We start from the raw sequence: 21,569 nt of genomic DNA on the forward strand, positions 1-21,569 counted from the left end.
GAATATCACCACCTAAGCCTGACACCAGTGAAAACATAACTGGTGCATATGTGTTAAATCAGGATACCACATATGGAAATGCACCTAATCTGCTATAATTGCTTACAGTGGCACTCCTGCAGAGAAATACCAGGCTGGTTGTTTCAAGCGTTCTGACTAACAAGGTGGTGGTGCTGGGCTTTAGGGTTTTCTCAAGGCGTTGTCAAACCCAACACCTTTCTAAAGGATAAGCCGCTGTTCCAAGGGCTTGGTTGGCGGTGCAACAACAGTAGCATCATGCATCCTGTGTCAAGCTGCTGGTCTGAAAAAACTCAATTTCCTCTCCAGTGGTTTATACCTCTTTGTAGCATTACACAGGTTCTCAAATTATCTGGAGGTGAGGTTGGTTTGTTTTTTTCTGCAGCAAAGTATCTCCAATTTGGAGAAATTGAGTGAATCATGGACCCTCATTTCTATAAAGTCACGAGTTTCATGATAATTTATTGCAAACAGGGATAAAACAAAGAAAGTCATTCACAGGACAGCCACAAGCTAATCGAGAAGCAGAATCGATGATAAAGAAAGTAAAGTCAAGTTTTAAATATTGTCCAAGAACAGCAACATAACACATATCCCATTTTCCCTCAAAGAGTTTTTTTTTAAATCGCTTCATACAGTAGGGGTACCTACCATCTGGGCATTTGGTTCACCCCACAATCATTCCAGGTCTTGCATCCTGGTGGGAAACTGAGGATGTAGAACATTCATCTACTCTAGCCAATCACCAGAAAAGCTACAAGCTAGCTGCAAAAAAAGTCATACCCACATCTGTGAATGCAAGCAACACAGTACTGGTCTAAAACTGGTCTCCTTGCGGGAAACTTGATCTAAATTATGGCCATGTCCCATAGTGGTAATAGCAAAGAAGAAAAGCATGGTCAATGACACTAGGGATGATCAATTAATTGTTAATAACTCATAGCTCATTAATAAAACAAAACAAGTCGGGGTATCCAGCTACATCATATCAGGAGTCAGAACAACTAGAATTAAAGGGGGCAGAAGAAGAGGCTCCCCTAAACCCCAGGGGATGGCACCCTTGCTAGAAACTAGAAAGTCCAAGCTCACATCTCTGCTTCCCTCTTCTTACTCACCTGCTAAACCTATTATTACTCCTGAGTCAGCATCGCTATGTATTTACTTTCCAAAACACGGTTTGCAGACGGTGATTCGGTGCACATTTTCATATTCTGAGACACAGTAAGCCATGTCTGACGGAGGTAGTTGCTGTCTTAAAATATTATAACTAGTGGTGAAGAAGTAAGCTTAAAAATTGTGGGAGGGAAGTAATACACAACTGAAAAAGCTTTAAGCTCAGCCTGTCAAACATGCAAGCAAGGGCCTGACAGAATGTCAGATCTGTTTTAATAAAACATCAGGAATGGGTTTTAGGATAGAGTGGTGTGGCGAACGGCCTTGTATGTGTGAACGTGTTCTTCCCTCATCGTCCCTCATACATGTAGTTTGGTTTTGATGCTCAAGATATAACACTGCATGCAAACACAACAGATTACCAACATACTTTTGGATTCTGCTAATCACCTGCCAAATTAATATCTTAAAAATAGGCAACAGCTCTGAGGGCACAGGCACAGTGCCTTGTGAAATAGTTTGTTAACACACTCGGAGCACTGAAGGACGAAAACAGCAAAACAACACAAATGCAATGCAAAAAGATACATCTGGGCTACAATGGATTTTACTATGCTTTGGACCTCAGGAGAAGACCTACTGTGCGACCCCTAGCCAGTTCAAAACGACATGCAGCGGCACCTGAGGTGACATTGATATCCTTCACATGGTAGATTAAATCAAATGTAAGAGAACTTAAAATATATTAAGTTATTTTATATTGTTTTAGTGTCTGAGAAAACCGGTATTAATTTCACCAACATTTTTGACTTTTGCTTAATTAGCAGTACATAAAAACAATTAAGGGTAGTTAGGAGATTAAATTAGCCTTCGGAGCCGACTAATAATAAACATTTAGAACTGAATAAGATTGTCTAACGTGGAGATGTAGATCTTGTTCACTTTTTTATTAAGAAGTTTCATTTAGAAGGCGGAACTAAGTGAGGACTTGTCATATTTGTCCTTCTATTGTGGTATAACTACCCTTTAGCCTATAAGAAGTAGAAAAAAACATGATTATGAATAAAAGAAAATGGAAGCAGAAGTATGTCAAGAGAATGAAACTGAAGGATCTGAAAATCAAGAATTCATATGCAGCAGCAATGTCTTAAAAAAAGATCAGGGAAGAGAAATCCGGAGTGCAATTTTTAATTTATAGACTTCCAAACAAATAATACAATGAGTCTCTGTCAATTAGGGCTTTATGCTAGAGACTTGCAGTGCAGTAGTACAGTTCTGCAAAGCATGAAGAATGTCTTGGACTACTGACACTAGGCCTTTTTGTCTCATGATGGCTCTGGTACTGCCGACAGTGGAATTTGCTTCAGGTGAGCTCCATGAAAATTGACACACCTGTCTTCAACCTGTTAAACTCTGCTGTCTCGAGTAGATCATATCAAGGTTTAACATTTCTGACAGAATTAGGACCAGTCATTTTCTTAGGGTAGACTCATAGTTGCCTAAACCCACTGTTAGACAAAATAGCACCAGGTCTGGCAGCTGTACCCATATACCAAAGAGTTGGAATGCCCATTTTACTGCAGGGTCCACTACAGAGGGTTGATGCTCATGCATACTAGCCCAGACGTACAAATTACTGCTCCATCCCAGAAGATAAGTCATTTAGATTATGGCTCCAACAACACTAGTGTTTCTTGCTGTTTCTGGTCTGCTACAGATAACCCTGATAGAGAGAAGGTAATGGCTCCAGAATTGCAATATAACCAGCTCTTTATTTCAGTATTTGCCAAAATAAACAAAAGGACACATTTTGAACAAAAACATAGGAGCTGATTGTGAGTTCAGCAATCTGGGGACAGCCGTACTGTCTTTGGCGGTCGAACCGCTGCCTCCTCAGTGGTCTGACTGCCTGATTACGATCTGTGTGGTCGGAATGCCACAAGACCGCCGCCACTGCAACATTTGAGCTACCGTGGCAGCGTTAGGGACAGCGGCGGTCAATGGTGGCAGTGCCGGCATTGGCACTGCTGTGTGTTTGATGGCCTGCCTTTTCGCGGACTCTGCATTGAAAAGATCATCAGAAAGACAGATAAAAGACCACAAAAAAGGGCAGAATAAGCCCATGTTGATTGTGGCAGAGGCCCATTTTATTCACCCTGATGCCACCAATGTACTGACATGGGGCATGGAAACAATGTGCCCGACTTGCTGTAGTCGGCATTAGCTTCAGGCTCTGTCCTCAAGCTGAAGCATGCTGCCGCCTTGACTGCACCGTCGGCACACCGTGAGCCCGCAGTAATGCGCAGGCTGGGATGCCGCTGGTTTGACGTCGTTCTCCTGACCGCCGCTGCGGCGAACTGGCAGTCTGACCACCAAACTTGTAATCAGCCCCATAGTGATAAATGCCAGATTTGCATTTTGAGTAGATTCACTAAATTTTTCCAAATGTTTTAGTAATCATACAAATGAAAATTATAGAAATTTTGAATGACCCCAGAGAATACAAACAAGCCACTTGTTAACAGTTGCAATGTAGCACGAGGCATTGGAGGCCCTGCCCAGTCCAGTTTTCCCTAACAATAGAGCACCTGTTGTATATTCTATAGCTATATAGGTAAACAACTTTCTTTAGCAGGCGTAACGCACACTATGTCCTTGTAAGGGAACATCCTGCAACTATATATCAAGCCTTACATTGAGTCACTCCCCAAAATACTGCTGGAAACAGAATGGTTATATTTGGGGTCTTATTTAGAAGTGGGCAGGGTATCTGTCAAAAATCAGCAGATGGGACACCTGTCTATTCCTCTTTTATAGCTTGGGGTAACTGCTGTGTTTTCAATGAAAGCCTCAGCTTTGCTGTAGAAAACAACTTAGCAGCTATCAGCCACTGCAAAACTACCAGCTCCATGGTATCCGTGGCCAATCCTATTTAAGGCATGTTGGTCATATTTCTCCCTGACTTTACATTACTGAAAAACAAATCCATACTTTGAAGATTTGTATTTGAAAACATTTAAAAATGCCAGCTGGTCCTTTGTGCAGGACGTCATTGGGAATTTTAAAAGAACATACCAGGTCAGGAAAAAGTCTCCGCACCATAGAATGCTTTTTACTTGACAATCTGAATACTTCCTCATGCTGTGAGTCACATTTTTTAGGACTCAGAAAACAATTTTGGCCAGATTCACAAAACGCATTTTGTGGTGTGTAAAGTAGTGTTTGCGCATTTGAGGTGCTTCAAAAGTAGAGATCAAACACCAGGCTGTGTCTTCCACTGCTTATTTTGTTAACAAGGGGATTGGTGTTTACAACTCCTCTAACTTTGCAGCCAGGGGAAAAAAAAGTAAAGTGAATTTTATGACATTCTTGATGGGGTACATAAAGTGTGAAAGTAAAGTTCGGATGTAATTTTATCACGAGACAACAAAATGTAAATACCTGTAAATGAACAGTACACATTCATCAGTTGGGAAAGCAAAAATGAAGCACTTTTTTGTATTTCTGAAGTGTGATAGAAACAAAGATTTTAATAGGATCAGAACAAATCAAGACACTTAAATTATTCACTGCAACCTGATTCCCAAAAACAAGATCATTTGTGTGCGATACGGTATAATAGCAATAATGACAATAATATCTGAAGTCAAATGAGAGAGAAGGCATAGAAATCCCAAAACATTGGGATAACCACTATGCTGCTATGATCCCACTGCTTTAATATATACTTCCAATCTTTCTTTGCAAATGTTTAGTGAAGAAGATTAAAGGACTCTTTTGAAAGTGAATGTCAGCAACACTGAATCAGTTCTCCTACAGTGACCAAAGCAATAAATCGGTTGTCCAGAATGGGGCCAAGGGACAGGAACATTATCAGATTTTAGGATAGCTACATAGCATAAATGTACATAATATTAATTTAAATGGAATTAATTTCCATAATATGTGGCTATTCCTAGAGTTATTTTGAAAATCTGGCCTGGACCTCGACTTCTTAGTCTTATTTTGAACATCCCAAGTATATATTTTAATCCCAACATTAAGGGTTACTGCAAACATTTGTATTATCCTGCAAAAAGGTCTGTGAAAAGTTAAAAGCAGATGCTGCTCTCCCACTGTTTTGATGAATAATAGAACACAAGACAGCTTACTTGCCATACCTTTTTTCCTCTGTGGTTTAGCACCATTTTTCTGCCATGACTCATCTGCAGATTCATCCTCGTCCATACCGCTGGGTCGTTCCTCGGCTTCAGATGGTCTTATAAAAATATAGTTCGGAAGGGATGAATTATCACCGTCCAAATATGTCCCATAGCCGTGAACTGAAAGTTTACAATAGAAAAATTACACAACTCAATAAAGTGCATGACCCAAGCAGTAGGACCTGAACATGTGCAGATCATATTTAGAAGTCTGAAACACCAGTCAGCAGAGGTATATTTCTGGCTTTGATACTTGGTGGTACAAATCAACACAGCAGCCAGTTTCAAAGTAGTAAATCAATAACTGTGGCACGTCGGTGAATATAGTGGTGGATAATGTGATTATTTCTACTGAGAGGCAGGGCGGTGATGGAAAACTCACATTTTATCCATTTGCAACTCCTGAAAACGGGATGAGTTCAGAGTGACCACAGACTCTGTGATATGGTAATTTGCATATCTCCACAGCACATTCCTTGTCTCTGTGCTCTACACTTGTTTTGTTCCAGCTCAAAGGTCAGATTTGAGAAAGTAAAATAAAATGACCACGTTCCAATGCAACAAGGAGGGAATAACTCACGCATGCGTTTTTCGTCCAAGATGTTATTTGGGGACTCAATGTCGAGAAGAATCTCTGCTGCCTCCGTGGTTTCAGCCGAAGTGTCTGGACAGGACGCGTCATCTTAAAGAGAAAACAGGAGGGGTCACATGGCTTTGGTAAAATGTTCAGTTGAGTAGAGTGAACTTTATTAATTACCTTGGAGCTCTGGCAGCGGTGAAAGCAGTTTGCATGCTCACACCAAAGATGTTTACCAATGCGTCGAAGAGATTTTACCCAGATAGCATGGGAATATCCAGAGAAGAAACATTTGTAGTAGTAATACTCAACTACACATGCAACTTGTTTTCAGTTCAGTTCCATTCACTTTTCATTCCAAGACCAGACCTGAGATTGTCCTGTCTTTCGCTATCTGCCCATCTCTTAACTCCAGCACTTTACTAGCCCACAGCAATGCTGGTTTCCCCACAGATAACCTTATGCTGGCAGGGCCTGCATCTGAGTGCTGGCGCTGTTGGTTTGTCAAGTAATGCTGAATTTGCCGTAAAGGATAAAGCATCTTCACAGAGCAGTCTCAGAAAGTGCCTGCGGGAGTGAAGATAATAATGCAAGCGCAGTGCAGGCTTTAGGGTGATGCTGCGCCAAGCTCACGGTGGGGGGAGGGGGCTCTGAGGCAGGGCAGGCGCTAGGCATGGGCAGTGTGGACCGCTGACCAGGGTCTTACACTCAGACCACCATCATGGGGCCCGCACCAGTGCAACACAGCCAGGCCACTGCACACCGGCCCTCTCCTGACCCATGCCCATCTAACTAAGAGAGGCAGTCTCATTGCAGTTGTACTCATGGGACCCCCTCCTACAGGCCTCGCAGCCATGGTGTAGCACATCCAGAACTGGGGGGGGGGGAGGGGAGGGCGTCCTATGGGCCCAGTTGCAAGGAGGCACATTACGAAGGCGCCACGGGACTCCCATTGTCCTGCAGTTTTAACCCTCTCAGCCTACGTGCACCTCTCTACATGTTCATCCCTTTATGAGCTCTTCAGATGTGCTTGTAGGGGGCTGCCGCTCAGGAGTATTCTAAATAAAGCAGGGCTGTATTGATAGCTAGCAGCCAAGGATTTGTCACCTTCTATGCAAATTAGTGGGGCCTCGCACATTCCCTTTCTGCCCAGAGCCCCCAAATTCCTAGAACCGACCCTACTCTGAGGACAGGATAGAGGAGATGGATTAGGCGTGACAGGCGAGACAAGCGCAGCCTACAGCGATCTGTGTGTGTCCTGCAAACATCGGGTTTATAGTAATAGCCACGATGACTCTGGGGGTTAATGTACTGTACTGGAGAGATCTACGTTCTGTATGGTCGCAGTTTCATAAAGTAACACAGAGAGTTAATGTAACTGCTGCAAAGTCCACGTAACCTAGAGATCACAGATTTATATTTAATGAAGATTGCTCAAAGGGTTACTGCTTTTGTCACAGAGATCCTTTAGTTGCAGTTCATGAGCTGCAATCCTCCTAATAAGGCACAGTGATTTGTGAACCAGCATCAAAGAGCTGCATGCTAGAACTTTATTGTTTTTCCCTTGATCTCTCGTGCTAAAAAGGGTTCTTTTGATTAGTGACACCTTCCTATTCGTGTATATAACCCCAACCACTGTGTTATGTCTTAAATCCTACGTTTATGTTTATTCAGACCAAGCATTCGTAACATATAATGCATACCAATATGGATGACGTGTGACTCCTATATCTTGTAGCTCTCATTGTCTTATGTAACATATCCTGTACAGTGCCCTGCAGTGGGTGAGTAGCACTATAAAATAAATTAAATAGATTTGAGAGAGGGACTTCGGTGAGATAAGGGGCACCACTGGAGGGTGGTAGCGAGGGAATCTGTGGAGAAGGAAGTCAAGGGAGGTGGGGGGCAACAGCAAGTATTCTCATACCACTTGCCACCAATGCTAAAGTCAGTCCTGTGTGTGTGTGTACATATACTCAGAGGCTTTTTAATAATCAGGTCAGGAGTGGAATTTTGAGGCTATAGTGCGCCAGGTTCTTAGGCGGGCAGTAACTGGCATTAGCTGTCCGCGCACTGGCGTGGGACATTTTCTGTTCAGTAAATATTTGTTCTGGAGTTGCCAAATCATGTTCTTAACAGGTTACCATCGGATATCTAAGTTTTACCCTCATGAAGGGACCACTTGCTTGTGACCCGAACTTGGATTGTCGACAGTTAGTCCCTTAAAGTGCAGCAAGTGGGGTTCAAAAACTGAAAAAAGGATGTGAAAAGAGTGTAACCTAAGAAGAGTAACTAAGACCCCTTCACAAGAGGCATGGCCTACGCAGCTAATGGTCGAATCTCATATAAAGGAAGTAGAATCCAGTGCTTGTCAAAGTTATAAATAGTCTTACTGGACAAAGAATTACCAAAACCAGCAACCAATAAGTAACTTATATGACATATTATACAGGACCATAATTCTGGTCCGCAAGCAATAAAACTCTCAATAAAATACATTTATAAGTAAACAGTGCATCATTGTTTGCTATTGCTATCATTGGTGAGTCACGTGTACAAAGGAGACAACTTGGTTATTCAAATGACGTGAAATAGTATGTTAGGTCCTAGGCCACCAGAAGCACCACGGATACTCTCCACTAATCACCTATTGCCACAGATCCCAGAGAAGGGTCCTCTCAATCCCCGTCTGCCTTTAGTCCTTTACTTGCCAGCACTGACAATACTTAGAGAAATCCTCAGTTCAGGCAGTCAGTGCTCTAAAATCCTTGACTGGAGGCCTCACAAGATGGGCAGTTCTGTTTGGCTGGCAAACAGCTGAACTTCCACCAGTTGGTGTGGTCTAGTACACTTGCCATGTAACCCTGTTTTTACCAAAATAAATTGGTGATCAAATGTGCACAGGACATTCCCCTGGAGCCGTGCAGCAACAAGTCATGTGTTACAACCTTTGTCCTCCTAATTGGCCAAAGTACTTGATCTTCGGAAAATCGTATTCTGCCTGTGTCTCTGTCCCCTTCTAAGCCATTACGTAAGAACTTCAAGATAGGCTCAGCACGGGGAATTTAGCTTGAAGGAAATATTTCAGGACATGCCAGAGAACGGTTTTCATTCATACATGATTTTATCATAATTTCATGGCTAAAATGGTACTGTTGACAAGATGACCACCTGGTGCTCCACTGACCCTAATCTGATGAAGCACCTTAACGCCCAGCTTCGTCTCAATCCCATCTTTCCTCTCAGTCATTACAATAGAGATGTGTGAAATTCCAGAGTGGTGTACAACGGATTGTCAACAATTTCTGCAGTCGCAAATTGAGTAGTGTTGATTGCGGCACGTTTCTAGTGTGAACATGGCTAGGCACATATCTTTTGCTCCCAAAGCCCTGGGACGGACGCACAGTGGACCCACAGGGCCCAAGCAAACACCCTGAACTCACAAATTCCAGTCACAAACCCTGCACTCACAGGGCCAAGGCATATTATTTATAAAAAAATACAGATTTGTACATACTATGTAGCCAATACATTAGAGTGGCATTAAAACATCTTCATGACACTGTGCCCCAACCTTGCTATCAACATCTAGGGACGTTATAGACTCAAGGTACCAATGGGACTCAGCCCTAGATTGATAAAAGTTCCAGACTCTCTGTGATCACTTTTTCCACTCTGACCACACAACATCCCCCTTGGTGCTGCTTACACTGCAAAGCACAAATTCCCGGAGATCGGCTTCCTAGAATACGGGCCTCCATCTTTTACCTTAGATGTTATTCATGTATAGGACATGGAGAGCTCTCAGAGGAACTCATCAATAGGCACCCTAGCAAACCAGGCGTGGCAGAGAGACAGGATAGACAGTGATCATCTGCTGGTGTCAAGTGGGAAACAGGCTTCTCCAAAAACAAACAAGGGCAAGGTAGGCATGATGTATACATTGTGGGAAGTCACAAAGGATGGTCACAGCAGGCAGCAGGGTTCAATGACCACCCACCTTCACCCAGACCTAAACTGAAACTGACACCCAAACTAATGCCACCTTGTACTGCTTAGTTTCTGTGTCACACAGCACATTTTCAGGGATGGTGTTAGGCTGTGTGATAATCACAGTTTTTAATCAGCCAGCAAAATACCAAATAAGGGGCCTCATGTGGCCTTGTTTCACTGTCCTTTTTTTAAGGTTGAGCGCATAAGCGCTTTCCGACCTTTTGTAAGTATTGTAGGCTTTTAGCCACACCCATCACTTTCACTCGTTCGTGGGCTTGCCTTTCAAAAATACCCTGATATCATTGGTAAATGCTTTACGTTTGTCCTGCCTTGGGGCGGTTTTGTTACCCTCTTTCCGACTGACCCTATTACATGGATTATTTTCATGATTGCTGATATACTTCAGCGTGGGTGAACTACTTTTTCATTTTGTCTCTCCCCTTCGTGCTCATGGCGGCCATGGTGCTCACAGTGCAGAAAGCGCACTGGTCGCACTGATAACACTGTTACCCCAGAGTAATTTCTTTTGGCTCTCTCCTAAGTACGTTCTCTCTCTGGAAAAGAACAGTAAATCACCAGTTATTGCTTAGTACATGTTCTTTGCAGCAGCCACATTAACCCTGTGTGCTACCCTATGATGACTCCGAGCTTCCACAAGACAGAAGCACGTTCTCTCTCTGGAAAGAACATACATTGCTAAAGTTATTTTGACATTTTTACATTATATGCACTTTGTGATTTGCCTAGTACACATTATTTGCAGCAGGCACATCTACCCTCTGTGCTACCTTGTGATGACTCCAAGCTTCCACTAGACAAAAGTACGTTCTCTCTCCAGAAAGAACATAAATTGCCAGAGTTCTGTTGACATTTTTACATTATATGCACTTTGTGATTTGCCTAGCACACGTTCTTTGCAGGAGGCACATTAACCCTCTGTGCTACCTTATTATGAGTCCAAGTTTCCACTAGACAAAAGTATGTTCTCTCTCCAAAAGAACATTAATCACCACAGTCATTCTGATATTTTTACATTATATGTACTCTGTGATGTTTTTTGCAGCAGGCACATTAACCGTTTGCACTACCTTATAATGAGTCCAAGCTTTCACTAGAGAAAACTATGTTCTATCTCCAGAAACAACATTAACCCTCTGCGCTACCTTATAAGAAGCCCAAGCTTCCACTAGAGAAAACTATGTTAAAACTACTTCCTCTCTCCAGACACAACATTAATCACAAGAGTTATTTTGACATTTTTACATTATATACACTCTGTGATTTGCCTGGTACACGTTCTTTACAGCAGGCATATTAACCCTCTGCACTACCACTAATATAAGTACAAGCTTCCACTAGACAAAAGTATGTACTCTCTCCAGAAAGAACATTAACCGCCAGATTTATTTAGACATTTTTACATTCTTTGCACTTTGTAAATTGTCTAGTACGTGTTCTTTGCAGAAAGTACATTAACCCTATGCGCTACCTTATAATGAGTCCAAGCTTTCACTAGACAAAAGTAGGTTCTCTCTCTAGAAAGAACATTAATCACCAGAGTTATTTTTACATTTTTACATTGGATGCACTCTAAACAGAAAAACATCACAAATGGAAAATAAGCAGCTGTAACAGTGAGCTGAAGGGGCCAGGAGTGGCTGCTATGGCTTCAAAATTATGTTGCCTCAGTATTTAGTGATTTAACATTTATATGCAGCAACCGTGTTACTGCATAGTGCTTTAAAGCTTTTTTCTGTTTTGAAGATGTTTTGAAGATGTTTTTTTTTGGGCCTCCAGGAATAAAGAATTGTTTGTTTGAGTGCAATATTACAACTTTACTGAACTCTTCAATAAATACCTTTGAAATTTGTGCACTGCGTCCCCTTCCAAGCCCTGTGCAGGCAGCCAACCCTGGCTCATGAGCTGTAGCTGCAGTCCGTGATGAAAACAGTCAGGTAAGGTGCTGAAATCCTGGCTTTGCCGTGATACACTACTATTCAAGAGGGCATTCCAACTGTAATATCGTGAAGTTGGAGGCCATCCCTTGGAGTAGTATTCGTAGAGTTGTCCAACTCCTTAGCTCAAAACGTGATTCACTCATTTAGTTTCTGTTTCTGCTTTGCAGTCTGGGACTTGTAGTTTTATTTTTAAACCTTGATACAAGCTGGAAACTAGCCCTTGGAGTAGTATTCGTATAGTTGTCTGGCTCCCTAGCTCAAAATGTTATATGCTCATTTAGTTTATGTTTCTGCTTTGCATTCTGGGATTTGTAGTTTTATTTTTAGACCGTGATACAAGCTGTGAATACAAAGCAGAAACCTGACTACATGAACTACACACGTTTGAGTCTGAAACTTGAGCTGTGTGTGAGTGTATTTATAAAACTACCTTGAGGAGAGCTTGTTGTTTTTGCTGTACAATGGTCAATATTTTATAACTAACATTTCAGTTCAAGCAAGACTGAGGATCATTAATATCATGTGAGATGGCTCTCCACAAGCATGTAAAAAATCATGGGTGTTTTGTTCGACTCCCCAGACTGAAGTAAAGGGACAGTGATCCAGTAAGCAAGCATTCTTGGGGCACAATTATGTATTCATTGCCCCGCGGGCAATGTCGATTGTACCAACTGCCAAAAAATATTCCAGTAGTCCTACTAGCCCTTTAGTTATATGCAGGGCCAGTGGAGTAATGTGGCAGAAAGGACCAAAATATGTGGCAGGGTTGACCAATTGATGTGGCAAAGAAGTCCAGTTATGCATTTACAATGCCAGTATCTCCAACTCAAGTAAATGCGAGACCTATTGCATTGCCAATGCTTGTTTCCTTTGGCAGAGCTCACCACTAGCAGTCCCTGGCCCATTTCAAGCACTGTCTTTGATATTACCTAATGCTGCACTGGTGCTTAATCAATAATAAAAATGTATTAGATTCATGCAAATGGTCTGTATCACGGATTTCACTCCAGGCTACAAACTTGTCCCAAAGCCCAATGCAAATGGACTTTGCAAAGGGAAGGCTGGCAGCAAAGATGACACCCACAACCTTGAGGAGTAGATTGAACACAAGTCACCTGCCCCCCCACTCACGCATGAAGGTGTAGATGGTGCAGGATTGTTGAAACAGAAGATCCTCTTGAAGCAGTAGCCTGATCACAGGATAGATTCTTATGCCCAGAAGTTCCATGTACCATACACTCCTAGCCGAATCCGGAGCCACTAGGATGACTTGGGCCCAGTCTATCATGATCATCTTGAGAACTAGGGGGAGGAGAGCCAGAGCAGGAAGACATACAGACATCCCATGCTCCATTCTATCCTAAATGCGTCTCCTAGAGAAAGTGTTTTTGGGAACTCCAACACACAGCAGTTTTGATACTGCGTGTGCTTGATGGTGGTGAAAAAATAAAATCATGGCTCAGTCCACTGTTGGAAGATGCCCTGCGCCACCTCAGGATGTAATTGCCATTTCTGATTGATAAGGGATCGTCGGCTGAGTTTATCCGCCCTCTCTCCTTCAAAGATCCAGCCAGGTGGTTCACTATCAGGGAGACACCCAGACTCTCCTACCAACTCTAGAGGTGTAACACCTCTTGGCAAAGGACCCAGGACTACAATCTGCCCTGCTTGTTGCAATTCCACATGGCAGATGTAGTCCTCGAGAATCTGCACAAGCCTTTCCTTGATGGACTGACTCAACAAGCACTGCCAAAGCAAACTTGGCCAACTGCATGACCAACGTTGGTGCTCGGATGAAAATCAGCTGCCTTCTACTCAACACAGACAAAACTCCTTATCTTCAGCAACAACCACTCTCCCTGGGATGCCTCTTGGTTGCCATCCAAACTTACCCCCTCCCATCAACCCCTGCCGACCATGGAAAGAACCTGAGGTGAATTTTGTGACAATCTTGATGGGGGTACATGAAGTGTGAAAGTAAAGTATGAAGGAAGACATTTTTTCGTAAGACACAACAAAATGTAAATACCTGTATATGAACTCATTCAGAAGTAAGGAAATAAAAAATGAAGGACTTTTTTTGTCATTCTGAAGTGTTCTAGAATCAAAGATTTAAATAGGAGCAGAAGAAATGAAGACACTTAACTTAATGATGCACTAATAATAAATATTCACTGCAACCTGATTTCCAAACAATATCACATGAGTGTGATACAGTATAACAGCAATAATGACAGTAATATCCACATTCAAATGTGATAGAAGGCATAGAAATTCCAAAACATTGGGATAATCACTATGGTGCTGTGATCCCACTGCTTCAAAATATTTTTCCAATCTTTCCTTGCAATTTTTTTGTGAAGAAGATGAAAGGACTCTTCTTGAAAGTCAGCACCACTGAATTAGTTATCCTACAGTAACAAAAGCTATGAATCTGTTGTCCAGCATAGGACCTAGGGGCTGGAACATTGTCAGATGTTTAGGACAGCAACATAGCATAAATGTACATAATATTAATTTACATGGAATTATTTTACATAATGGGTGGTACTTCTTAGAGTTATCTTGAAAATCTGGCATGGACCCTGACTTCGTGGTCTTTTTTTTTTTTAAACACCCCAGGTATACATTTTAACAATCCTGGACAACAGCCTCTCCATGAGCAGACAGTTCAATGCCGTGGCCTCATCATGCTTCTACATCCTGGGAAGCTACAGAAGATTTTCAAGCGGATTCCACTTAATACCGGACGAATAGTCAACCAGGCTCTTATCACAAGTAGACTTGTCTGTGGAAACTCCCTCTACATTGGAAACCCAGCCCATGTTCTACACCGACTCCAGACCACTCAAAAAGCAACCGCCAGACTCATCCTGAGCATCCCGTGAAATAACCACATCTCTCTGCACCTCAACAATCTCCAATGGCTCCCAGTCCAGAAAAGATGTAAATTCAAGTAATTTATCCACACCTACAAAGCTCTCCACAACACCGGTCCAGCGTACTTCAACCACTGCCTCAACTTCTACTAACCCACCAGACACCTTCCGTCTGTGTCCCAGGTAACAGTACATCTCCCTCGCAACAAAAAGACCAGAAGCAGAGGAGGCTCCTTCTCATAACTTGCAGCCAAGACCAGTAAAGATCACCTGCGACCTCACCCTCTTTCATAGACTACCCAAGGAACCTCAAGGCGTGGCTCTTCTAGAAGACACAGACATGATTGCCTCCTCCCCGTCAGGTCTGCCCTACTCAGTTCCTCAAAACCCTCATGGATGATTAGCCTCGCTCTACAAATCCACATAACATGACATGAACGATAGGAAGGCCTTCAACGCCAGGCAGATGGCCGCAGCTCCAACAAATGTATGTGGAGCAGGTTTTCTGCAGGAGATTTGAGTTCTCTGATCCCCACTTCTCTCAGATATCCTCTCCAGCCCAGCAGGGACATATCAGTCACCACCATCAGCTCTGAATGGGAAAGGGAGAGCGGTCTGTAGGTGGTTGCAGCCAAGCAGCTACCACTGGAGATTTTGTGCAGTCTGCTACAAAACCTGGATGACATCTGATAGGTTTCTATGGTGCTGGGCTCACTGAAACTTCAGAGCCCACATATGCTACCCGTTTAAATGGACATGCAGGATGTATGAGGCAAGAAGGCCAAGAAGCATCGGAGCTGCTCTCACCAAGATCCAGTGCTAAGGCTGAAACATCTGGATCATAGCTGGAATGTACTGGAATCATTGTGATGGAGGAAAGACCCTTAACTGCACAGTGTCGAGAAGACTCTGCAAAGAAGTCAGGTGTGACTTCAGCTCATTTATTGGGAACCCCAACGATGTCAGAAGGTTTGCCATGGTCTGGAGGTGGTCTGCGACTGACTGTGGTGAGCCTGCATTCAACAGTAAGTTGCCAAGGTAGGGGAAAGCTGGTATCCTCGACCTCCAAAGATGGGTGGCAACCACAGCCAGTACTTCTTTGAATACTCAAGAGGTGCAGTTTCGGCCGAAGGGGAGCACTCCAAACTGAAAATGCTCCTGGCTGACCTTGAACTGCAAATAAAGTCTGTGAGACTGCGGGTTGGGTACATGAAAGTATGAGTCCTGCATCGCCAAGACAAACATCCTGTAACCCAGATCCAAGGTAGACAGAACTTCAGGTAATGTCAGCATTTTGAATTTGTCCCTCCATAACAAGGCATTCAAAGAATGATAATCTCAAATAAGACAACGACTTTAGTCCTTCTTAGGCGTGAGGAAATAGCAGGATTAACAACCAGTCCCTATTTCCAATTCCGGTACTGTCTCTATGGCTCCTTTGGAGAGCAGAGCCTACACCTCTTGCAACTAGATGGAGAAGTGCTCCGCTGAAAGCTGGTCCAAGGTGTGGAATATACAGTGGGTCAAAAAGGAACTGAACCTTATAGCCCACTGAACAATCTGGAGGACACATCTGTCAGATGTGATAGTTTGCCACCCTTTAAGAAAATGTTAGATTTTTGCCTCCCACAGGATGGATGTGTGCCGCAAAAGTGAATTAAAACTGTTGGAGGATGATGCCCTAAGGGTAGAGACTATGATGGTAGCTGTCCCAGGTGACCTGTACATTGTCTGCCTGATCCTAATCCACAGCCATGAAAGAGCTAAAAGGACTGCAGCAAGGGTCTGGGGCCTGCCGTTGGCTGAATGTCAAACCTCTAGAGTAGCCTGGGAAGGGCTGAACTGGATGAGTGAACTGTCTGGCAGGTGTCACAAGGCCCTAGAAGTGTGCAACAGCCTGGCTTTCTCTGAAGTGCTTTAGGGCAGAATCAGCATCTTCACCAAAAAGGCAGGACCTATGAAAAGGCATATCCATAAGGGGTGCCTGTACATCACCAGAAAAGCCTGTGGATCTCATCCATGCCTGGCGATGGAACACCTCTTTAGTACAAACAAGCAGTAATGCCCAGGCCAGCCCAAATCACGTGTGAGGTGGTCTACTGAGCATCTTGAATCAGGGAGGTCCTAAACTTGATCAGACCTACTGGCAAGATCTCTCTGATCATGTCCCAGAGGGACTGTGTATACCACCTTAGTAAGCAGCTTGTGTTGACCGATCAACCGTAAAGCTAGGCTGGTTGAAGAAAACATTTGTTTTCTGAATGCTTCGGTTCACTTCGACTCGCTTTCCAGACTAAGTTGTTGAGTCAAAAAATCAGGGTCATCTGGTGTCAGTCCTTGGCATCTGGCTACCTGTCAATTCAGCGGAGACCAAAAGCAAGGCTTAGACCAGGTGCCCATCAATGTACCCATTAGAGCACTGTTGAAAAACAGTGAGGATTCAGAGAAAGCCTAACCAGACTGTAAAACTTCGGTAAGAACATTAGTTTTGATCTCTGCTGAAGGAAGCTGTAGATCCAGAACTTCAGCAGCCCGTCTAATCACTACTGCAAAGGAAGCCCTTTCTTCCGTTGGTGGTGTGAAAGGAGGAGGTAAACCAACCCAGTATCAGGGAAAGTAGCAAGTCCACTGGCATCCTGTAAGTCCGTATACAAACTGTCATTATATTGTGGGCGAAAACCATTCCCATTGTCATCTCCTATAGGCGGCAAACTCTGATAGGAATCAGAATCGAAAAGCTTGTACAACAACTGAGAGTGGTTCCATGGTAGATTCAGTGTTATGTCTTAATCTGACTGTACAGAGATCGGGTGCATAGTAATAAAGTTGGGGCAAGACCTAAGTTGGGAATGAGACTAGTTTCTCTCTGAGTCAGATATCGGAGGTCGAAAAGGGATTCCTGTCCTGCACTGTCAGTGTCAGAACAGATATCAAAGTCGAAGGGAGCAGCGCAGATCTTGGAGCTGGAGTGAAAGTCGGCACAGATGGAACAGAGGACAGATCCTCCAGTGGTAACCCAACTTAAGGCACCTCCGGTTCCTTGGAACCCAAAGGCGTGCCAAAGGGAATGTGAAGATATGTGAGACTGGGCCTCTGTGAAGCCTTGATCAGCTGTGATGTCACTGACGACCAAGAGAGGTCGAGGAGCATTGGGATCAACTGTGGAATTAGCTTCTCAATTGGAGATCTGGATCATGACTGAGTGGCACCTCTACACCCTTGCAACTTCTCTGAAGCGAGAGAGCGGCAAGACAGGGACAAGTCCTGCTTGGCGTTCTTTTGTTTCAGCTTCGAGCTTGAACGCATAGAGGACCTGCTATAAGAATGGCCTTGAGAGCAGTAATAAGTCTGCACCCTCAACTTCGAACAGGAACGGGACTTGGATGGCTTTTTCTGATGTTCGGAGACATTCAGCTTTGCTTTATAGTCCTGATCACCTTTGGGTTCATGAGGACACATTCTTCACACGACCTGAATTTGTGGCCTAGCCCAAACACCAAAGGCACATTGTGGAAGTCTGTCACTAACAATTGTTTTCGACAGTTGTAGCATGGTTTGAACCCAGTAGTTCTAGATGGAAACATCATTCCTTTGCACACTGGATTTCAGATTTCTGAAGAACAAAATGTCAATTCACAGAAAAAAAAGAAGAGCAGAGCTGTGGATCCACCTTCAGTATCCACCAGAAGCATGTAATTGATTTATCACTAGTAGTCTCTTATGGGATTCTCCTTAATACAAGTGTATACAGACCTTTGAATGCTATTACAGATTCCAAAATTATGTATTTTAATAGCACAGCCACACTGCAGATTGTGGTATTTACCAAAGATGGTATCATTGCATCATTCTGTGCTCCACACCTCCAAACTGACATGATGCAACAATACTGTTTTATTTGCCTCCATTCCCAGAAGCAAGGCTGGCAGAGGGGTAATCCCTGCTCATCTCTATCCAAAACGTCCATAATCCAATACATTTTGCTTACTGATTCACTGCACAGGACCACACTCTGCAGGGCCTATGGGCTAAGCCCCTATTCAATTGAAGAGAAGAGTGATTTCATTTCTGGGGGCTCTATGGAACAGGAAGCAATACTGGAGCGAGAGAGTGTTAATGTTCCCCCATTATAGCGGGTTAACTCAACAAAGGACAGAAGCATGGTAGAAAATGAGAAAAGACTTACTGGTGCAGAATCGGGAGGTATCCCTATGGCATCCCTACAAAGTTAAAGTGGTGCATGAAGATACGGTTCACATCTTTCATGCAAGTTGAGTCTTTCCAGGCTATGGTGGGTGAAGGGACAGGCCCCAGATGAGAGACCATATGTGACGTATAATGCAATTTGTTGTTGTCTATCAGTGTATTGTAATTCCCCCTGTTCCTCTTCTCCCTACTTCACTTCCTCATTCACTTCCTCCCCAGTTTCTTACTGCGTTTAAGGCCTAGATATTTATTAATATGTTTAAGAGATATGGCCCTTTTGGTATAAAAGCCTAGACATGCCACTGCTATATTTTCTTTGAATGCACTATAGGGTTCCCTCAAAACATAGTGAAACAAAAAAAAAAATACAAACTAGAAGCAGAAACCAATTCCTAGTCGAAAAACCAGCAATTAGTCTGCTAATGCCACAACATATTAGACAAGAAGCCACCTGCTGCCTTCATAATGCGAGACTTACATTACTATGGCCTGCAGGGAACTCTGCAAACCCCTCTTGTTGGAGGTACCACAAAATCACCTTTCTTCAGATGCCCTTTTAATGAGAATACATGTAAACCAACCAAGCACAGTTTCTGACCTTCCTTTTACTTCTTAAAGCCTTCACAAAGAGGACAAATTCAATATGACGAACGCCCTTGTCAGAAGTTCTTAGATGCTGTTTGTTGAGGTCGAGTAGATCAGTAGTGTACCCACATGGTGTCAGCCACTAGCTCCATAACTATCATACAACAGGGAAACTCTCCAGATGCTGCAGTAGCTGCAATGCCACAGGTTCCTCCATTCCAGTGTCCGCATAGGGGCACCAACTGCAGGTCAGGAAGTGGCTCCATCGTGTTGGCACTGGGTGATATTACACAAAGAGGTCTGCTATTGTTGCTTTTATTTTGGACAGAGCTTGTGCAGTCTAAATTACAGTGGTGGGCTGGGCCTTTTCAACAATGTGCAGTATTCAAGCCTTCTTTATAGGGGCTGCAAACTCAGGTGCGACTCTGAATAGGACAAACTCCAAATGCACAGCTATTCTAGATAGTGTTTCGGATGTCAACTACACTATATAGGCTTCAACTGCGCCTCTCAGCTGTAGCAGTAGGAACTGGCTTAAGATCATCCTCAGTTCTCTTGCTGATAATAATACTTTTGAATTATTGCATTTGCTACTGTTTATAAATGGCCAGGCTAATCTTGTTAACTTCTTCCAGAATTTTTGAACAGTTCTTTTGTTCAATCCGCTTCTGCTGACACACACGTCTTGAGGATGTTTTGCTCGCTCTGTAGTTTTCAGGTATGCCTTCCTATCTCAGTGCTTTACTTGGGGACTTCTGCCACCTAACCACAGACAACCCTAAAACACATTTAAGGCCATCTCGGGGGTACCAGTCTCGGGATGGTTTCCCTCCGGCAGAACAACCTGGACTGACACAGGTCATAGTTATATTTCTGAGTCTGTCTTTACACTCATCTATCAGGTCCACATGCCCCTCAGTGGAATCAACATTGCTTAGTCATTTTAGCCATAGAAACATGTTGTTTGAAAACATTTGGGAAGGTGTAACTTTTATAATGATGCTGGATATTTTTACAGCTATTTAGCATTGCAAGATCTGACTAAATACTCTGTATCACTGACGCACCCTGAACCTGGATATTTGTAGTCAATTCCCACTTCATGTGCGGCCCTTATCTTGATTCACGGAATTAAAGCAACGTATCCATCTAGATAAGTGAGGTCAGTGTCTTAGTCTTTTGTTGCTAGTCCACCTATATACTGGAATGACCCTTAAAAATCTCACGGTGTTCTTTGGCTAAGAAATTTACCAGTTCTTTGACTTCTTTCCTGGACTGCCCACAGGGGTCACAGAGGCACTACTGCCTATGTAATTTGAAGCAAAAGTGCATCTTTTAAAGCCATTTCCTTACATAGTTACCAGCGTCGTGACATTCAACATTCAGTTCACTACCAAGGCAATGTTGTTTACTGAACTAGTACTTGGCCTGCATCCATTACAAACCTGTTCCCTCACAGAGCATGAGCAACGCCTTCCATGGTAAATGGGTGAGTATGTATGACTTGAGACATTTCTCAATTGCATTCGCCTAGGGCTGGGTCTTTTCCCGAAACTGCATGTTCTTTCTTGACTTTTGAAATGTTTTCGCAATGCCGATTGCTTTCACAAGTGTATAATTATCCCTCCAAAACAGCTTTTCCTATACTTTCCTTTAGGTTCTTCAGAATCCTGTCGTTGGAATTGTCTCCATCGTGAAAATTACAACTAGCCACAGTTAAGTCACCTTTCCTTCAATGAGTTACTTCTATCTTGATTACTCTCTTTAGAAATATTTATTTACACTGTGCAATTTTGTGAGAATTTTACTGTTCCTCTAACTTGCAAATAGGATATCTGTTATTTTCCTGGCTACTTTTACCGTATGACTACTTTAAAACTGGACAATGCAGACATCACTTCCATGTTGGAACAGAGATAAGCATTTCACACAAAAATAAAAAAACAAAAGTTTCTCAACTCACATCATATAGCTCTATTTTCTGGTTTTTTACCTCTTTATAGCTGGAGTAATACTATTTTTCTTGCGTTACTGTTTG

At 43.0% G+C, this 21,569-nt stretch overlaps 1 protein-coding gene across 4 annotated transcripts in view; it reads right to left on the reverse strand.

Annotated features, from left to right (window-relative positions):
* The window catches only part of LOC138265847 (ETS-related transcription factor Elf-4-like), a 258,940-nt gene that overhangs the window by 69,534 nt on the left and 167,837 nt on the right, over positions 1-21,569 (reverse strand). For all 4 annotated transcript variants that reach the window (XM_069213944.1, XM_069213951.1, XM_069213969.1 and 1 more), the window contains 2 exons: positions 5,914-6,015; positions 5,292-5,453 (listed from right to left, as the gene is read on the reverse strand). In XM_069213944.1, the coding sequence (XP_069070045.1) occupies positions 5,292-5,453; positions 5,914-6,015 (264 nt within the window). The remainder of the gene's footprint in view (positions 1-5,291; positions 5,454-5,913; positions 6,016-21,569) is intronic.

Source organism: Pleurodeles waltl, chromosome 2_1 (assembly GCF_031143425.1).
Source record: "Pleurodeles waltl isolate 20211129_DDA chromosome 2_1, aPleWal1.hap1.20221129, whole genome shotgun sequence".
NCBI lineage: Eukaryota > Metazoa > Chordata > Amphibia > Caudata > Salamandridae > Pleurodeles > Pleurodeles waltl.